At 34.6% G+C, this 21714-nt stretch overlaps 2 protein-coding genes across 3 annotated transcripts in view; both read left to right on the top strand.

The window, feature by feature from the left end:
• Nucleotides 1–4225: 4225 nt before the first annotated feature.
• On the top strand, nt 4226–7766 carry LOC143251667 (sterile alpha motif domain-containing protein 3-like). The gene is made up of 4 exons (XM_076502923.1): nt 4226–4371; nt 4909–5070; nt 5185–5284; nt 7317–7766. The coding sequence occupies exons 1-4, from the start codon at nt 4226–4228 to the stop codon at nt 7764–7766; spliced, it is 858 nt and encodes a 285-aa protein (XP_076359038.1).
• A 2737-nt stretch (nt 7767–10503) lies between these two features.
• LOC143253033 (uncharacterized) overlaps nt 10504–21714 on the top strand; it is a 39554-nt gene continuing 28343 nt past the window's right edge. For both annotated transcript variants that reach the window (XM_076506121.1, XM_076506122.1), the window contains exon 1: nt 10504–10948. The gene's annotated coding sequence lies outside the window, so the exon portion shown is untranslated. The remainder of the gene's footprint in view (nt 10949–21714) is intronic.

Consider the following 21714-nt stretch of genomic DNA (forward strand, 5'->3'; position numbering starts at 1 on the left):
GCAGCCGAAGGTAGTGATGACATTATAAACCCAAAGAGGGTGGGAGGGGAGAAATCACACACAGCAATATTTTGTCGCACATTGGAGAATTACATATGACGTTTATAGAATTTATAATGACCGAAACTTGTACTGACATTGCACAATTGCCATGCAACCGCGCAGATGACGGAAAGAAGGAATCCGGGTGAATATTAATCGTTTATGTCTTATTTTCCTATACTATGTTTCAATAAAACAATATAAGAATACGAATGTTTAACTTTCTAGATTAGCTGAAGTGGATCCATGCGTATATTGTGTACAACTCGTTATGTGTAAACAAGGATGGTTGCCCATTACATTGTGTAGGTCTGTACTATGGTAGTCTAGTAGCAGTAGAGTAGGAATATTTATATTTAGATAATGCTTTGAAGCAAGTATGAAATCGAAAACATTCCCCAGTCTTGACATCACAAATGCACATATTTGGTATCTTGAATACATATCCTGTGGTAGAATCAAAAGCCCGCAATGATTCATGTTGCTGCTCTGTTAAATTTAGCGCCAACTACACCGCTGCTGAAAAGATTTGTTACAGCCACCGCTACACAGATGAAAGTTGTATACTCATTAAAAGGGACCTCGCCTGTTATTGTTTTATAGACCTTAGATAATAAAAGATGACATACGATAATACGTAAATAATAAGTCCTTATTTTTAATAAATCAGCAGAGCTACAAATGCTAAAGCGTACACACTCTATGCGACGCGTGTATTAAGGCGGGATCCACTGACAAGCCAACAATGGAGTTACAAATGGGGGTGGCAAGACAAATAATTTGAAAACAGCGAAAAAGTGAAATATATATTGTGTTTAATGTGTGTTTCTTTAATTTAATATTACAAACTATCTAAAAATCTCTTTAGGTATAAAATGTATTTAAATTTTTAAACTCTATACTTTGAAATTGAATTGTGCGAGATAGGAGCCAGCGCCAGGCCGTACACTATGAATAGAAGGCAGCACCTTCTTTTGCAGCAAATTCCTGCAAAATATTCCCCCAACCCCTCTCCCTTTTTTGCTCCGAGGGAACTTTCTAAGACTTTGGGTCCCTCTCATAATTCATACCACATCCATACCGGTGAGAGAAATGTAGGATCCAAGGGATATTACATTGAGTTATGAGCAACCGAGTTGTGTAGTTAAAATAATAAAAATTGTATACCCTTACGAAAATCGGATTGGGGGATACTATGGATCACGTATCAGCATGGGTATGCGTCTGCAGAGATTTTCTTGTGTTCACTCTACAGTCCACAATTCCTTTCGCATTTCTGTTTAATTTGTTGAATATGTTAGTTGGGTTGAGGTCTGACCAATGAATGTTTTTGGCCATCCCCGTGGGTGGGTTGTGGCAAGAATTTGTATTTTGAAGTACATTTTTATTCGCTAGATTGAGGGCAAGTCCGAGGATACACCGTCGGTTCGCGGGCGACCGACATTTGCTAGTTGTTATTGTTGAAATTTATCATTACATTTAGTTAAATAAATGATACATTTTACGTTCCAAAATGAAAACCATGGCATTTGGATGCACATCTTGCATGATATTTATTAATAGACACTGTGAAGTTTAGTAAACTTTGGAGTTAAACATGGCAAAAGAGTCAGAAGTTTTCAATATTTTCACTTGCATTAAATGTTATTATAAGGTTAGGCATCTTAGCAGGCTTCTTTCACATTTTTCTTTGGTTCATGAGCATGAGCCTGGATTTGTTGTCCCATGTGGGGTTAATGGATGTGAAAGACCATTTAAAAGCATCAGATGTTTTAAAAGACATATAAATAAAAAGTATGGATGGTTTGCTACTACCAGTATGCATGATAATGAAGCTGGTGGTGAAGGTGCCGAGTACTTTATGGAACAGAGGTATAAAAACTCTGACAGTGATGAGGCAGTTGATGGTAATAATGAGATAGTTGTCACAGACAAGCGAAGAACCTTAGCTAAAACAATTCTGCAGCTGCGTGAAAATGAAAAAAATTACAAAACTACAAGTAATTTTTTAAATTTGTCCTGTTCTATTATGGCTGCCAAAGATGAACATTTATTCCAAACCATAAAAAGAACATTGATCAGTGAGGGGGCTCCTAGAAATAGTATAGTTACAGTGATGGAAGCTTGCAAGAAAGAAAGTCTTAACTTTCATTCCATGATGGAAAATTTCACTGACCACAATAGTTTCCAGTCTTACATTGAAGATAATATGACATTTGTAAAACCTGTTGAGTATGACCTGGGAATTGATGGTGATGGGAAACAGGATACAATGCAGTATGTTTTTTATTAGATACTCTAAAGTGTTTGCTTAAACATAATGATATTTTTAGCCAGGTTGTTTATCCTCGCCAGTCAGCTGATGATTGTCTTAGAGATGTAGTTGATGGTAAACATTTCAAAAACCATCTATTCTTACAAGAAAATCCCCTTGCCCTTCAAATCATTCTCTATTTTGATGAGTTTACAGCTGGAATACGAGCTCCTGCTTACAAATATGCTGCTTTCTACTATCAGTTAGGCAATATTGAACCTGCTTTGAGATCACAGTTTCATTGAATATTTTTAGCAATCTTGGTGAAGAGCGAAAATGTAAAAAAAAAAAAAACATGGGCTAAATACAGTGATGAAACCTTTGATTGAAGAACTATCTGTTCTTGAAAACATTGGCATTGTCAAACCAGAGGAAACATTCGAATTCAGAGGTGCACCTCTTGTTGTTGTTGCAGATAATTTGGGGAACCGTACTATTGGAGATTTTCTTGAATCATTTTCTGTTCTCAGATCATGTAGATTCTGCATGGTAACTCGGGATGAATTACGAAAGTTGATTGATATTTCAAAATGTCCATAGAGATCTATTGCATCGTATAATTACCAAGTTGCAATGGTCGAAACTGAACCGAATTTGTCAAGTACATATGGGGTTAAAAAAGATCGCCCCTGAACGCTCTGCAGCAATTTCATGTGGCAAATGCTCTATCACCTGATATATTCCATGACCTTTTTGAACCTGGCTTGGTGTCAGTTCCATTGTCTTTTTAAATAGAATTCTCAAGCCAAAGGGACATTTTACTTTGCATTACCCAGAGATGACCCGCAGCTTTGGTCCACTGAGGGATGTGTGGACCATGAGCTGTGAGGCCAAACATAGTTTTTTGTTGATGTTGCAAGACGCACCAAAAACAGGAGGAATCTAGCCAAAACAATGGCAGTGAGACACCAGTATAAACTCTGTTCACATTTGGAAAGCAATGGATTTCTTGGAATAGATGCCTTTGACCTGACTAATCCTGTCAGATTGCCTGTGAATTCACTCGAAGAAGAGCGAAACCTTGTCAGTGCATTTCTAGGGGAAGGCGATTTTGTCACTAAAGCCTCAGGTTGTACAGTCAACTGCATCACATACAATACAGGTACAATAGTTGTCAGTAGCTATGAATTTGACAGTCTTCAATTTTCTTCAGTGATCTGTTGCTTTGTTCTTTGGGGAAAACCTATTTGTATTCTTAAAGATACCAAACTGTTAATTGTCACAGGCATCTTCATGCTTACATTGTAGAGCCAATGAAAAGCTATGAACTCCTGAGCATTCCAGATCTTTATGATCATTACCCATTGCCTTGTTATGTGTACAAAGGTGAAAATATGATCATCCTACATCATTACATTCGTGGCGAATAAATGATGACAAATTTTAAACAAAACGCGGTAATCAGTGGTAAATTTTAACCTATTTTATGTAATTTGGTGTGTACCTTCCAGTGTCAAATTTCATCAAAAGATTTGACATATTTTATGTGAATTTGTTTCTGTCTTTTTGTGACAAATTTCGTCAAAATTTTCAAACAGAGAGAACTTGTGTCATATTAATATGTATTATGCATATTTGCACCAAAATCACCACTATCATCACCATCTATTGAGGTCAGACTACTTATATTTGCTTTCACCTTTTAAAGGCTACTATTTGTTAGGGAAAAAACAAATTACTTATTTAGCTGATTTATACCAGTCCTGCTGATGTTAAATTTATGGAAATTTAATGTATCTTTTTGATGTTTTGTAATTGTTCTTCAATAACAACTTTTCTGCATGTGTATACATATAAATCATTTTTGATCAGTACCATACTTTTAAATTCCATTTAAATAAATGGCTTTATCCTACCACATTACCTACAATGGAAAAAAAAATTGTGGTGTCAGTGGATGGTCTGGGATTGTTTCCCAGTAAGATTTCTGACAACCTAAATCTGGATGTAGATGCTACCAACTTCTCAGTTCAAGTGTACATGGAAGACTGGCAGGACTGGGTGGATGTTCAATGGTCTGACATTCCAAAACCATGAGCAAAGTTGCGCGTTTCTCTGATTTCTAATGCTGTGGTCTCTAACGGAGAGATAGCTGTTGTGGTAAGTCGTTTGTAAGAATGCGCAACCCATTTAAATTTGAGTGATTATAATCATTTATGTATTCATTAGAAATCACTCTGCGGAAACTTTATTCCGAAGAAAAGAAGTACAATTGTTCAATATACATTATTCAACATAGCACAATTACTGTTGTTACTTTTTTATGACAAATTTAGACCCGTTAAAAATGTATTTTTGGCCAGAATCCACCGAACCCTGAAGTGCCTTCAAGCAAGCAGAGTGCATCTTCACCCGGTCCCAGTACTGAGCAAATTCAGTTCATATCAACATGGTAGGATATGTCCTAATGAATGTCAAACAGATCTTTCAATCTGTTGGAGAAATAGTTTCATCTTTCACTTGAGACAATTAGGCCTTAGTTAGTATTTCATTGCAATCAGTCAACCCCAATTTGGGATTGTTTTGAGTTACTTGATATTTTCTTTGGTCAGCATTTTAGCATTCAAGCCTTGGACAGTACCTTCTCAGCGAGACAATTTGTCAAGTCTGCCTAGATCTACTGCTTTGCTATTGTCGCAAGGGAAGCCTGTTGAGAAAGAAGGTCGCTTCCATTTACTGGATGCAATCTGCACTGAGGTTTCCAACTATACCTTGTAAGTGCTGTGCAGTGAATATCATGTGTACCATTTCTGATTACAAGCGTGTAATTATATCTCTTCAGATGTCTTTATCTGTACTTGTTAGTCTGCCCAACCTCTATATTCCAGATATCCCACTTCAAAGCAGTATGACCAAGTAGTGGATGAAACATTTAAGCGCAACCCTCAGCTGTCAGATGTCCCAAATCTAACACCCCAAGGTGTTTGTGTAAGTACTATCCACATGTGCATTATGTTATGTTTGTTGGGAAATATATTTTCATCACAAATATATTCTTTTATCTATACATTTGATTTTATGAGCCCAATAAAATAAGTCCTAAAGTGCATAACAGGAATGATCATATGACCACTTGTGAGGGTATAAATGTATTCGGCAAGAAATATGTTCATTAGTCACAAAATGAATTAAATGACATTTTTTTGTGTTGCATAATATTAGTGAAAAAACAAGTGAAACTTTTGTGGGAAGTTATATTTTTTAAAATACGCAAAAGTACATATACAGTCATGCAAAAAAAGTTAGGATATCCTATGAAAGCCTGTGTATTTTTGTAACATTTTTGGATATATAGATATTTAATCTCAATTTCAACAATACTGAGGGATTATAGAAATATAACTAAATAATTAAAACTGAAGAAAAGACTTTTAAAGATCGTCTGTAAATCTAATTCTACAAAAATGCATATTCTAATTGAGGAAAAAGTTAGGACACCCTACCCCCTAATAGCTAGTGTTACCCCCTTTGGCTGAAATAACTGCAGTGAGACGCTTCTTGTAGCCATCTGTCAATGTCATCGGTCTGAAGAAAGTTTCCCCACTCCTCAATACAGAATTCTTTCAGCTGTGAGATGTTTGAGGGGTTTCTTGCACATACAGCCCGTGACAAGTCACCCCACAGCATCTCAATGGGATTAAGATCTGGGCTTTGACTCAGTCATTCCAGGACTCTCCATTTCTTAGTTTTCAGCCAGTCCTTGGTGGATTTACTGGTGTGCTTTGGGTCTTTTCTTGGAATGCTGTATTTGATTTACGCCAAACATGTTCTCTGTTATGGTGTCCAAATAATCCAATTTTGGACTCTTCTGTCCAAAGAATATTATTCCAGAAGTCCTGGTCTTTGTCTACATTTTCTCTGGCAAACTTCAGTCTGGCTTTGATGTTTCTCTTAGAAAGCAAAGGTTTCCTCCTTGCACACCTTCCATGCAAGTTAAACTTGTGCAGTCTCTTTCTGATTGTAAAGGCATGCACTTTCAGATCAACAGTAGCCAGAGCCTGCTGTAGGTCGCATAATGACATGTTAGGGTGTATGGATACCTCTTTTAGCATCTTGCGGTCTGCTCTCGGGGTGAACTTGCTTGGACGACCATACCTGGGCATATTGGCAGTTGTTTTGAAAGCCCTCCACTTATTGACTATTTTCCGTGGAATGGCTGATTTCAAAATCTTTTGAGATCTTTTTGAATCCTTTACCAGACTCGTAAGCTGCTACAATTTTCTTTCTGAAGGCCTCAGACAGCTCTTTTGCTCTCACCATGGTGCTCACTCTCACTTCAACAGTCAGGAGCACACCAAACTAAATGTCTGAGGTTTAAATAGGGCAAGTCTCATTCAAAATGCCGAGTAACGACCTTCTAATCATGTGCACCTGGTGTGATACACCTGTGTGTGAGTTGAGCCATTTTAAGTAAGAATACATGTGGGAGTGTGCTAACTTTTTCCTCAGTTAGAATATGCATTTTTGTAGAATTATATTTACAGTAGATCTTGAAAAGTCTTTTCTTCAGTTTTAATTGTTTAGTTATATTCCTATAATCTCTCAGTATTGTTAAAATTGAGATTAAATATCTACATATCCAAAAATGTTACAAAAATACACAGGCTTTCATAGGGTGTCCTAACTTTATCACATGACTGTATTTACCAAGGAGGTGATGTGGAAAATACTATTTTGATACTTTGAAATATTTGTTTTGTTTGTATACGATGTAATATGACTCGCCTAATGAAACTCAACAAATTTAACGCTAAAGAGAATACACTGTCAAGATGAACTCGTACAGCTAGCTGATTTGTTAACCAGTATGTGTATGACTTTCAGTTTCTCAGATTAAACCTGAAAATTGCCAAAAGTGGTTTAAATGAAATACTGTTTAGAATAATTATAATTATAGTTATACCAGGGCAGTTTTGTTATTCATTCTCAATAGAACTAATTCTGTCAATTCTAATTGCAGGAGCTGTGGAGGATGAGGCTTCGTCAGAAATTCCAGAATAATAGAAAGCGTAAGGATTCATCATTGTCTATAGTTCAAGAAAGAAAGAAAAAGACGAAAACTGCAACAGATGAAACTCCATTTCCAAACTACATTTCAGAACAGAGGCTATATGGATTAAAGCAACACTTGTGTGAAAAGCCCGTTGGGGAGGATGAAACTTCCACCGAAAAACACAAGCAATGGATGAAAACTCGTCTGCATTGCAGAAAAAAGGGTGATCTTTGTAAAGTGGACTTGCTTATGGACAAAACGCTGCATGATCGTAGGAAACTGACCATTTACAACACTCCTGTCAATGAACTTATAGAGCATTATCCTTTCTTTGTGGCATCACCACCACAGCTATCGAATGAATTTAAGCGGCTAAGAAATGATGCAGAAAAAAAGTGTCCAACTTTCTCAATATAAGGACATAGTAACTTTTCACCTGCAGGTCAGAAACATATCACCAGAAAATAATCCATTGCTATCATCTCTTATGTTTGTTTGTTTGTTTTGGAATTTCGCACAAAGTTACTCGAGGGCTATCTGTGCTAGCCGTCCCTAATTTAACAGTGTAAGACTAGAGGGAAGGCAGCTAATCATCACCACCCACCACCAACTCTTGGGCTACTCTTTTACCAACGAATAGTGGGATTGACCGTCACATTATAACGCCCCCACGGCTGGGAGGGCGAGCATGTTTAGCGCGACGCGGGCGCGAACCCGCGACCCTCGGATTACGAGTCGCACGCCTTACGCGCTTGGCCGTGCCGGGCCCATCTCTTATGAAACAGTCCTCACACATGCCTGATGTTACATCTAGTATTGCTATTCTTGGTATCCTTTTTCTTTTAAAAGAAAGTGAAAGTATCATGGTGGGTACTGAAGTTAGGGAACCCGCTGAGAGTGGCATATACATTCAATGTGGTTCAATTTCTCAGTTTTGTGATCAGGAATTCAAACTATATGTTGATGGTTTTGATATGTGTGCCACTGAAGATTTTTTGGAAGCATTCACTATGTACGTAGGGAGTTTTTATATCTTCAATTTTGCATTTCCAACAAAACTCAAGAAAACTTTCAACTTTGTTGAAAGAGTTGTTCTGAAGTTCTATGATGAGTCCAGGAAAATTACCAAATCTGAAAAAAAATGCAGATTGATGTATTCTTCAGTTGCTCGATCTCTTGAATGTCAAAAAACATAGCAGCAGGAAAGCTATCAAAACGTCAAGGTAAAGGAAGAGGAAAGTGTTCAAAGCCATAAGGTTATATTAGATTTGGTAATAGTAACTTGTCATGTGTATTTGAAGGTTGAATTTTATTTTGGTTCAGGTATATTGATGTACACTTGTGTTCAGTTTGGAATAAAAATGGTGCTGCTAAAATGCATTTCATATTTTTTAGGATGGTGGCAGGTTATTGGGACTTAGGTTGAATCATCAGATGGCTGAGGGGTTGACTGCTCAGTGATGGTTTTGCTGACCGCAACTGACTGAAGATAGTCTCTTTGCCTAACAGTGACATTGTAGAGGTGGTCCTGACCGGGTCAACATGACTTATCTTCCATGGTCGTTGGATAGTCATAATGACAACAGCCATTGTTAATGGATGGTCATAATAACAACCGCTCCTTGGATGAATAGGGTCACACTGACTATGTCATGACTACTCTGTAGTGGTTTGCAGGTAGGCAATGAGACTATTGTCAGGTAGTCAGCTTCGGTCAGAATGACAACCTAACGAAAGTCATAATGACTATCATAGAGCAGTCAAATTTATTACCTGCCAGGTATCCCTGCCACCATCATCTGACTATTTTCCAACTACACAATAGTAAAAATGACTAATATTTAATAGTCATATTAGGTAGTCATCGATTTTAGCGACTACTTGGAGAGGCTTTTTTGGCACCGTTTGACTACCTGATTTACTATTCAAAAGTCGTTGCCTTGACTTGTTCTTATTTTGAGTGTAACTTCATAGCTCTACGTTAGGTCATCAAAATGTAATCATCTTGTTTCTCAGGGCTACAATCAGTGTGACACATATGCAACTTACCTTCGATTAACTTCATAGCCGGCTCGACGTTACTTCATTATCAACATACATAGCATCGTCTGAAATATGTTTTAAAGAGCTTAATTTTAGACATTTCTGAGCAAAATGTGACATGTTAAGGGAAGTAGCACTTGAAGTGCTGCGGACTTGTTTTATAAAGACAATAAGGAACAGTTTCTTTAGCTGTTTGGGAGTTATATTCTACCTACCAACAGAATATATGCGAGACAAAGCTAGGTACATGTATGTATTTATATTTAAAGAGAATCGTGTTTGCACTTTGTATTTATGTCAAAGTTATCTACCACCATTATTCAGAAAATAAGCAACTTACTCTCTTATAGTGCACCCTCGGCTCGAAGGGAGCTCCTGGATCAGCTCTACCACAGGATCAACTCACGCCCAGAAAGACAGAAATGATAATATTGCAAATATTTTCAACTTCGTTTATAAATAACATTTTTATTCTTAACAAATATTGGTATGTATTGCTGTTTTATCGAACAAATCAAACCAATAGCCATAACTTTAAATTCACAAATGTGAAATTTTAAGATGTGAGATAATATATATATATATATATGAATTAAGGCCTCTTTGTAGATGTTTGTCTCTCCGGACATTTCCAGCAAACTATTGATTTTCTAAGAGGACTTTATTCGTATTATACAAAGACACTAAGAGCTACACATGTTTTACTACTTTTCTTTCTTTTGTTAAGTTGCATTACTAGTTGTTGTTCTTCTTATAGCATAATATTAGACTGTTTCATCCAGGTTGTATCAAAACTCTACGACGTTTTGTGTTTGCAGGAGAAAATTAATTTGTGAAATTTGCAATATAATATAAACACACGATTTTGTATTTCTAAGGACATTTGTTTTCATGTTTTATAACTTTCTCGAGCTTGTTTTAAAACATATTAGTTTCTAAATAGTCTTTGTTGTCACCATCAGTTACATAAAGCTACAATTTAAGTTCTATTTGCACTTGTTCTTTTTTTATATACAATCATTATTGTTTTTTTGCTGTACGGAAGAAGTCCTGACACTTTTAGTTCCATCACCCGCCGTTTACGATCATGTACACAATGTTTACTTTCAAATCTACTTGTTTTCTTGCAAAAAATTACTTTAGCTCACTTTGAAGGCCACCATTGTCTCACGGGTCACGTGGCCGTGTCCAGTGATGTCAAACAACGGGGAAATCGTCATTAGCGGAGTATTGGCATGCTTCGCTCGTGCAAAACACACCCAACTATAAGTTCTTCATCATGAGACTACTCATCGCGCTCACGTGATCAAAAGCGCGACCTACAACTATTTCAGAGAGTCCCTGGTTGGGTTTGCTTCGAGTTTGCCATTCGTTGCAGAGTGTGGATGGTTCTAGACGTTATAGTAGAGTGGCTAATAGAGTGGTTTCAGTCGAAAGAGTGAATGACTCTTCAACCAACAAAAAAACTATAAAATATTCACCAGTTTCTGTTGCTCATCAACTTCTAAAACTCAAACAGCCGCTAGTGCCGCCTCAAACGCCAACTTCTTTTATAGGTAAGTTTATCCTTTTCTTCTCTATTTTCGACAACGAATTCCGTCAACCCTACATGGATTCAAGGAAGAGGTGAACACGTGTTTGTCAGTAAAACCGGGCGACTCTTCTGACCCAGTTAATATAAGACGCTTGTTTATCATAATGCAAACACATAGTAAACTTCGTGTATTAATTCTACTTTCTTCAATTCCACAAGAATGAAAGAATCAACAATATTTTTTTTATTACGGTATGAAAAACGCAAGTCAACTGAAGTGAAGTGAAACCCAAAGAGTTTGGTGTTTTATTACTCAAAGCGGCTAGGCTATCTGCGCAAAACCAAAAGAGAGTAAACTAAAATATATAGAAGTGAAGATATACTGTTTTTTGATAGATAATAAGAGCTACCAATTTATGTCAAAGGTTGTTGTTAACTGTTGGTTCGAGAGATTATAGATAAGATTTATTTGCTTTTGTCATTAAGCGCAAGGCTACACTAATAGGCTATCTGTTCTGTGTTCATCTCACATTTTTAGTGTTATAAGCCCTTACGCCTACATCTGAGCACTCGAGAGGTTGTAGTAAAGAGACTTAGAATAAAGTATGTTATAAGCACAATGTGATATTTTATTAAATTTTACAGCGATTCTGGTCAGAGTTCCATATTATTTGGAAACACTAAATATTCTACACATAAAAGAAGAACTTTTTAGTCATCTCTTTTTTTTTTAGTCATATAAAGTAGCTATCAGCGCTACAGGATTTTAAAAACAATATTCAATTATTTTCCTTCATTTATTTTTTTATAATTTTTAATAAAGAACATCAGGGTGATATTTTTAAACAAAACATAAATGCAGCTATATCGAAATAATAATTAAAATGTATTATAGGAAGCGACATAGATATTGTAGAACACAATTGACAAGATCTTATTTATAAATATAAACATCTAGTTCGACAGCCCGACATGACCAGGCAGTTAAGGTACTCGACTCCTAATCTGAGGGTCGGAGATTCGAATCCTAATCACATCAAACATGTCACATTTACAGTGGTGGGGACGTTATAATGTGACGATCAATCCCACAATTCGCTGGTAAAAGAGTAACCCAAGAGTTAGCGGTGAGTGGTGATGACTAGCTGACTTCCCTCTAGTCTTGCGCTGCTAAATTAAGAATGGCTAGCACAGATAACTCTCGTGTAGCTTTGCGTGGAATTCAAATACCTACTTTATTTTCTACCTTATTTTTAAGAACTGTGTTTGTTACTTAAAAAGTTTATCACGCACATACACACTATTCAAATTTAGCAATTGCTAGAATTAATATTGACTGATTTAACACGAGAAAGAAACAACTTTTTTCAATAGAATAATTAATAATTTCAAAAACAGCATTTCCAAGCTTAATTGACGTTTCTTGTACATATATTTCTGGGAATTTCAAGCCAGTTGAGTGTGGATATTTTACACACAGATACTCACTTTACCTTCATGAATATGAAGGTTGTTGTATGTTGTGGTGTAACTTTCTGTTGAAGATTTTTCATTGGTTTAGAATAGGACAAAAACTTTCAAAAATCATTGACAATTCATTCTAGCGAGAGATTAGATTGTATTATTTTAAACGCAAATAAATTAGTAGATAGATACTTGATACAGTGAAGTGTAGAAAGTAAGTAAGTCGGTTTAAAACGTTAGGGTTTGATGCATCAGCTGAATTTTTCATACTCAATACTTTACTGAACCGCAGAATTACTATAAACGAATTTAACACTCATGCCAGTAATAACATCGTGACTTACTGCCTTTGCACGAAATTATCTTTAATGTTTCTCTAAGTAATGGTAATTTAAAGACTTTTGTGTCAGGCACAGTGAACAGAGTGGCTGAGAGAAGCATGATAAGATTTTTTATTTTGTTTTTTTCGGCATTTGCTGATAGTTTTACTAATTAAAGAATATGTATCAGTTTATGTCATATCCGATCGTTACATGTTTCAGTTAAGCAACGTATAAAGAATGATTTTTGTGGTATGAAAGCGTTATCTAATCTTGTGAAACATGTTTGTAATTAATTATAAAAAGCCATGTTTTTTTATATACACGTGTTGATGCTTTTATATCTAAAGTTGCATAATAGGTAATCTGCGGGCTGTCACTGCTAGCCGTTCCTAATTTTGAAAACATAAGCTATAGAAAAGGCAGTTAGACACCTTTCACCATTAACTATTGAGCTACTTTTGTGAGATCCACAGGTCCAAAAAAGGGTGAGTGACCTTGCGTAGTTTCTCACGTCTTTGCCATATCCTTCCTTAATTACATTCGGTTGAAAACTTAGTTATAAACTTGAGGCTACGTCTGTCTCATTTTAATTTTTTTTTTTTACATTAGCGTGCTATAAGTTATCTTTGTAAAACATTTAAAAATTGGTTTGCAATATTTTGAAGAATAAAGTTATTTGATTGTTACTTAAATAATTTTATTATCTTTATATTTCATAAGGTCAGTCTTCAAGAAATATTTATTTTATCGTTAAGATGCTATATTTTCCATACGCGTTTGTCAAAATGTTTAAAACAACAGTTTTAGCTAATTTTATAAAATTATATTACCGTCTACTGCGGTGCTTGCCTTAATCCACGGTGAATTTGCTTTTGTTCTTTTTCTATCTATCTTGGTCGCTGTTTTCACAACAAAACACCGCTTGATGTGTATAATTTAAGTTCTATCGAGCGTGAGATTTTGGGAAGTTGAATCCAGTAGATACTATATTTTAATATTTCACTAAACCGCACATTTTGATAAAGTAAAATAAATTACGATTCCTTGTATTTTATGAGCATTATTAGACAATAACTGCTTCAGTTTTTTAATAGTTTGTTTATATAAGTTTTATTACTAGACTTTTATCTTAAAACTCGTTAAATGTGAAAAATATAACTGCATCGAAGAACTTTTTGAATTCTAAATATAAAATGGCGGAAGTAACTATATGAACACCTAATTTGTATTCCTTTACAAAATATCTAAACAGAGAAATGTTGGAGAACTAGTTTAGTTGTAGGTCATTGACTCTTTTGAGAATTAAAATATATATATATATATATATATACTGTTAGAAACTCACCTACTTATTTATATCTTGTAAACAATGTACGTAAACGATTTCAACCAAAATATCGATGCTTTCTAGCGGAATATAAATTTTAAAGAAACTTTAATTACATTCCTATTTTCAGCTAATACTAACAGCTCCACTTCTTAAACGTCATAATTACTATTTTATATATTGATAACTGATTAAATAAACTAATTTATCAATCCTTTACACACTTTTTTACCTATATTAAGAAAAGCACTCATAAATGTCTACATGCCTCTATCCAACGGTTTCTTTCTCTTGTGATAATATGTATGGAAATAAGAATAGAGAGTAAGGCACAGCAATCAACAAGAGGAACAAAACTCCAGGAAGCCTAATGTGAAAGTTCAAGTTGTGCTTGAGGATAGCAGAAGAAATTGGTCAGGACAACACATCTTTATTATGCACATTTGAAAGAGACAACATAGTGTATTAGATTTTAATAAAAATATTTGACAGTTATGTAACAATTGGCAAAATACATCTGATGTGAATGTTGATATCTTACTGAACGTAAATTCAGAACTGTGTAAAACAAATTGACTGCTGAACTGGATGTCAAACGTAAATAATACTAAACGGCTTCACTTAAAACAAAATTTTGCAAGCCGAAATGCAGTGAGAAATCTCTTAAACCAACCACTGAAGTGCAGAGTCAGAATCAAAAAATTAAAATCTGATTGTAATATTTTTCCATAAGTATGTGGCAACTCTACGGTGAGTAAACACCAAATAGGATGAACAACATTAACTCAAATGACCCAGATAATACTAAAATAGTACATCATTTACTTAGCCCTATAGGAGAGCTTTAAAAACTTTACACATGTTGACAACAGATGTCTATGTTTCTATGACTGAAACAGGAACACGGATAGGTTAAACATTTTATGTTTAACATATGTATATATTCATTTTAAGAATGTTAGAAACAATAAAAGCACCAACTCATCGCTCTTTATTTCAAGATAACTGACCTTACTTTAAATTTACAATCCACATCGAAGCCTTAAACGAAAATTATTGTTTTATGTAAATCTCGATACCTAGTGGGACAAAACAAATGCAAACACTTTTAAGCACTGGGCGTTCTATATGGAATAACACACACGCACCAAAGAGAAGATTTTTACTTGCACTTGACGACGCAAGACCACAATAATTCTAATTGTAACCTTACACAACTTGACAATTTACTGAAACAAATTGTTTTGTGTCCACAACGGTCTAGTCCAATAAAATATCTTATTCCTAGCATACCACACACAGAGATATCAAAAACAGAATAATCTGATTTATTACCTACCTGACTTTAACATTTAACCTCAACACAGTTTAGGTCAATCGTTATAAATAATGCAGAAATGAAAATAACAAAGTATAAAAATATAATACAAATATCCAAGTAAAAACTATGAAAACACTAACTACAACACTAGAAAATATTAAATAAATATATAATATCACTGTATTTGACACTGTTGCTTGCGATTACAGCATCAAAAAATAGCACACAAAAATGTATGCTTATTAAGCATTATTAAACATACTCGTACACAAATCAGTAACTGTTACATACTTTACAACAAATCTCTGTTTATGAGCTACTACATGACACATCAAAATAACTTATAACCACGAAAACAAATTATTTACACCTGCGACGTTATATCTCTTGTTAAATGTTGCTAGTTTAAACTCAGATAGACTATGTGGGTCCTTCGGCTCGTATTTTCTTCACATATACATCTCTAAATACTAACATTTAAAGAAGATAGGCTAAACCCTGTTCTTGTCTCCACTACAAAGTAGGTACATTCATTTATATAGCAAATTATTGTGGAAACTAAATGGTTCATAGGTCATATCTTACCTTGGGGTAAAAAAAAAATATTGTTGACAATGAACTTGGGTTTGTTTATGGTGAGTGAGTAGATCTTGCCGGCTTCCACAAGAAGAGATGTAGTTAACATAGTCAACAGAAGAAAGAGTACACAAAACAGTGGGTTCTACACCATTATCCACATATTCACTTTATAGCAGTTGTTACCTTAGAGTATCTGCTCCATTGTATCTATATTTTCCAGTAGCATGATGATAGTTGTTGCTACCAACAGAATCGTCTGTATACGATGGGAGACTGAGAAACTTCGTTCGTGTTCACTAAACCTTAAAGTTGTACACAATTTGCATTCCGAGTTAAATATGAAATAATTAAAATTCATACACTAAGGTCTTGTAACTCCAAGTAGATGAAGGTCAGCACCGGATGTTTGTCCGTAATTGGTCAGTAGCTTATGTTTTAGCACAGGGTATACTTGTTTGTTTGTTTTGGAATTTCGCAAAAAGCTACTCGAGGGCTATCTGTGCTAGCCGTCCCTAATTTAGCAGTGTAAGACTAGAGGGAAGGCAGCTAGTCATCACAACCCACCGCCATCTCTTGGGCTACTCTTTTACCAACGAATAGTGGGATTGACCGTCACATTATACGCCCCCACGGCTGGGAGGGCGAGCATGTTTAGCGCGACGCGGGCGGGGTATACTTGTAACAACACATTAAAATCTGTCTATGCTATCTAGTTTTATGCCAGTATCACCAACAACCATAGAATTTCTTTGCTGGCATTTTTGAAGTCAAAGTTATCTAAAATTAAGATATAAAACTGGAATATCCTCTCTCACTACATCAAACAGAAAAGAAAGAAGTTGCATACACTTCTCGACAGACCACGAGTCATATCTAACCTGTTGTGAAATATTCTCAAAAATAGTTCGGTCTTATTCACTATTTTAAACATATATGTAAGTAAGCCGTAAACCAGAAATATTATAGCAAATACTGGTCTCTTGGTGGCTTTACATGTTACTTAAAGGCAATTTTTTGATCTCCTGAAGCCATAACTGTGTTTAAGAGTGTATATAATAGTTTTAAAAACAGTTAGGTATGATGAAAATCACAGTGCATGAAATAGTACCAATGTATGCGCTGTATAGTTTAGTTCATTATATAACATTATGTTTATTTAAGTTTAAAATCAAACACGTCACGCATAAGCTGACTATACTGAAACCTTAGATTCAGTTTTAAGTTTCGTATAAAAACCCCGAGAAAATCAAAAGGTCCCAGCACCATCTTATGTCAGAGAAATGTTTTCTTCTCTCGTTTTACACTGCAAATAAAAGTTTAATTCCTATCATTTATGGACAAAACAACAAAGTCAATATAATTCAAATATAAACATGACTATTTTACACTACACGTGTATGTCATATTTAGGTATATTTCTTCATTATTTGCTTCCCAGTGGCTCAGCGGTATATCTGTGGATTTACAACGCTAAAAACCGGGTTTCGATACCCGTGATGAGCAGAGCACAGGGGGACCATTGTTACATTCTGTAACTACTGTAGTTATGTAGTTGTTGAACAAAAAGTGTGACTGGAAGTCTTATCTTGAAAAACCCATGTTCTCTTGGCTTCAATTGCAGAAATAAATACTTCCTGATTATGTTGCATACTATTCTCAGAGACGTGTAGGCTGATTTTAACCGTGATTTTGTACTCGTGGATTCTCACCTGTTGTATGATGGCACACTTTATGTACAATGGCCGGGATATGACTTATTGCAGGTTTATTTAATATAACATATCCAAAACAATACTTGTTTATTCCATTATGAGTGAAATAACATTGATGATTGTCATACCCTCAATGAATTTATTATTGCTCATGTTCTCTTGGTCTGATACAGTCATGTTTGTATATGCTTTACCATGTAATCTTGGACTTCCAGACACTCACTGAATTTATGGTGTCAAGTTTTTAACTGTGCATGGTGAATTGATTTGCCATAATTCAATAGAGTACTTCCACAAATGAGTTCTAGCTATACGATTGATATTTTAAAGCATTATATAACATTAAATATCAGATTGTTTAGGGCTAATAGTCCATACTGTTGTCTGTGTTAATCATCTCTGAGACCATTGTAACTTATAGTTTACAATACACTTACATGATAACATAATTAAATACTTCTCCTGTTGTTTTTTCTCAGATGAGTTCTGAGATGTTACATTATTTCTCTAGCCAGGTAACGCTAGCTGAGTCAATGGTTCGAAATAATAAATAATAATATCCGTACAAATGTGAGGTACCTGTATAACACTAGTTAGAAGAAGTGCTGCTAAAAATCAAGTGTCTGTGTCATTTCAATAGGTTTCAAAATGCATTCATAAGCAATAAGATTAACTACGATCACTTCACTTAGATAAAAGTGGCCTTCATGGTCCAAATTTAGAACATCAAACTATCATTCAACTGTACTTATATGGAATACATCTCTTTTACTAGCTATGCAGATGCTTCAGCCAGGAATGAAGTGAAAGAATGGTATCTGATAACAGTAGGTCAACACAATGTATTCAATTAATCTTGGCTTGCTAACATTTTCATATTTTCTTGTCTTCAACCACATTCATAGAAAAGGAACTAAGCTGACTAACATAATTAGTCATGCCAGTTGTTCTGGCTTTAAGATCTGTGCTTTTGGATGATGGTTAGATATATAATAAATGAAGCACTTGGTAGAATCACATTAAAGCAAGGTACGGGTCTTTCTCATCTCTTATAAAATATTCAACCTTGACTTGGTTCCATCATGTATTTTTTCAGCTTCATTATAATGTTTTATCCATACTAAGGAGATAAAATACTTAATTCCCTGGTTTTGAATAAGTCATTGTACCAAAACATTAACTTTTGACTGCTGGTTGTGATAGTATTTATAGCGTTAATAATAGGTTGTTGTAGTCCCACAACATAAGATAGATAGGAATTTAGAAAACTGAACAAGTAGCTTTAAAGTATGCCAACAAAATCCACAATAAAGTCACAGATTTCTTTATTATATACAAATTAATCAGATGTCAGAATACAGTAGACGTTGGCAATAATATTTTACACTCAAAAATATTTGGTTAAAAAGCTGTTATTAATATTTCCAGATTATAGTACTTAATTACAAAGCGCTACAGAACAGGCCAATTGATATGAATAACACTGGACAAGAATATCAGAAGACATTAACTTGATGCTATGTAGTGTCTACTTTTATATATGCTTGTAAAACGTAAAAAATCAGTAAGGATATGGAAAAGAAGATCAATATTAATATTTTACAAAGACAGAGTCATCAAAGCTAGAAAAACGTTACTTAATATATATATAAAAGTAAAGTTTAAATATTATGAACATATGGGTAGGAAACAATCGATAGAGGGAAAATTATTGGAAGGCAAAACCAATAGAAAGAGACCAATAAGGAAATAGATGAGAGACATGTGAATAGGTGCAACTGGACAATGCAGGATGTGCCGGAGTGCCACAGGAAAGGAAGACATGGAATATCATGACGGCAAACCTTCTATAAGAAAATGAGAACTCCAAAAGAGACCAGGAACAAACATTAGTCTGATTCTGTTAGTCTGATTCTGTTAGAAAATAAAAAAGAAGCTTAATTTACTTTATACTATTACGTTAATATGTGAATTCAATATCAGTTTGATGTAGGGATTTTGGTTAATTGTTTATTGTTATATTGAAAAAAGTAATAATAATATATGGTAATAATCTTAAAAAATAAACATATACTTTCCAGCTTACTGAATCTTGTATTATTATTCTGATGCTGAAAGATTTATCTTAGATATGTTCCTTAAAACATGGGTTAGACTCTTTCTAACAACAAAAATATAGAAAAACTGAACAGCAAGGCTATTCTTGTGATTGGCAATGTCGTTTATATATAGAAAGTATTCAACGAATTCCACTGTCAAATAAAGCGCTTCTCAGCTTGTGTCAGTAAGTTTTCTTGTCCGGATTTGTCAAACGTCGAATAAAACGGTCATTTCCTGGACCTTTCTCTCTCATAAGAAACAAAGGTTCAACTGAAGCAGCTGCTCATATTTCAGTCCCTAAAATTGACAGAAAAACTACTTTATACTGTATTTATTAGTGATTTAGGAGTAATTACTTTAATATACGTTTAATAATTTTTCGTACTGAAATCTTCATAGAGCAAACAAACCATAACAGTACGGGGCTATTGATCATATATATATATTGAGCGAAAACAAACACAGATCATATATGCATATTAAGAACACAATCTGTACAAGGAAAACAAAATGGCATATACAATATGACTAACGACCGAAACCGATAAGGTTAAACTTTTTTTCTATGTATTATGGTTATTCTGAACGTGTAACGAAATGATCGTGAAAATATCCTGTATTTATTAAACTATAAAATAGCTTTTCTTCACACTGACTAAATATTTTCCGATTTTAAATACACTAAAAAGTCATCAAAAACTCTGCAAAGTTGTGGCTCTTATCTAGATGGATTGCTATGTTTTCTTCTACGTGATACATTTCAGGCATATAACTTAATCATTACGTTAACAGGGACAAAGTGTTCAAACCTCAGACACATATAAATAGTAAACCCAATTATTCAACATTTAAAAGAAGTAAATTTGATACCATATATATTTTTTTAATTTTACACTGTTTTAATATCTTATTAGGGTTAGTACTGTATCTAAAGCTTATTTCACTTCACGACAGTATACAACGGTAATCTTTGACAATGATTCAGCAATAAGAGAAATACCCAGCCACTGATTTGGTAACTCTTACACACAAATTCAGTATCTCTTTAGACAGATTAAGTTTATCAGTTCTCACGATGGGATAATCACGAGAGTAATTGAAATAAATGGAAAACATAATAAATATATCCTGTTGCTAAGCAACCAATGTCAGTGACAAAAGGAGAGCATGGTGTCCAGTAAGGAAGTCTGAGGAAGACAAATGATTAACGAAATAAGGTCCTGTTTGAAATATGACGCAGAGGAACCACCCAAAGAGACGCGTTACGGATCATCGTTCGTGTGTGTGTCCAATCATCCATGTAGCAGCGCCAAGTTGATACACAGCATATCTCACCACTGCTGGAACTATATATCCTGCGGTGAAATGGTTTTTGGTTTCACTTTTTTTTCTGTTATCACTTTATGTAACGATATCGGAGCCAAGAAATTAATCGTGGTTAAAAAAAAAATCAAATATGTACAATATCATATGTGTGTATAAATATAATAATAATTAAGAAAATATCTCACGTGAGGTGTAATAATCTTCACGCGAAGTTGAAAATATAAAATTTAAACTGAGTAATATTAACTTAATTTGATTCTCTCAAAATGATTTTACAAAAGGCACTTGAAAATACCGTGTTAATAGAAATTCTTAATACAAACAGTTGTGGAAAGTTATATGGAGGCATATGGAAGGAAAGAAATAATAAATATGCAATAAAACAAGAGAAATACCCTGACCCGCCGCTCTTATCAAGATTGATTCGTTTATATTAGATAAAGCTAAATTTCAACTTCGAAAACTTATAAAATCCTTCTCAGATCCAGAATTATTCACAATCATAGAGATCTCAATCTTAAAGTGCTCATGAAATGTGGTACAAATCCAATCCCACTTTACGGAATTATTAAACCAAACCCGCGAAAATACCCTTTCACCACATTATAAAAAATGTTTCAAAGTGATTTAGAATGT

This window comes from Tachypleus tridentatus, chromosome 6, assembly GCF_004210375.1.
Source record: "Tachypleus tridentatus isolate NWPU-2018 chromosome 6, ASM421037v1, whole genome shotgun sequence".
In the NCBI taxonomy this organism is placed as follows: Eukaryota; Metazoa; Arthropoda; class Merostomata; order Xiphosura; family Limulidae; genus Tachypleus; species Tachypleus tridentatus.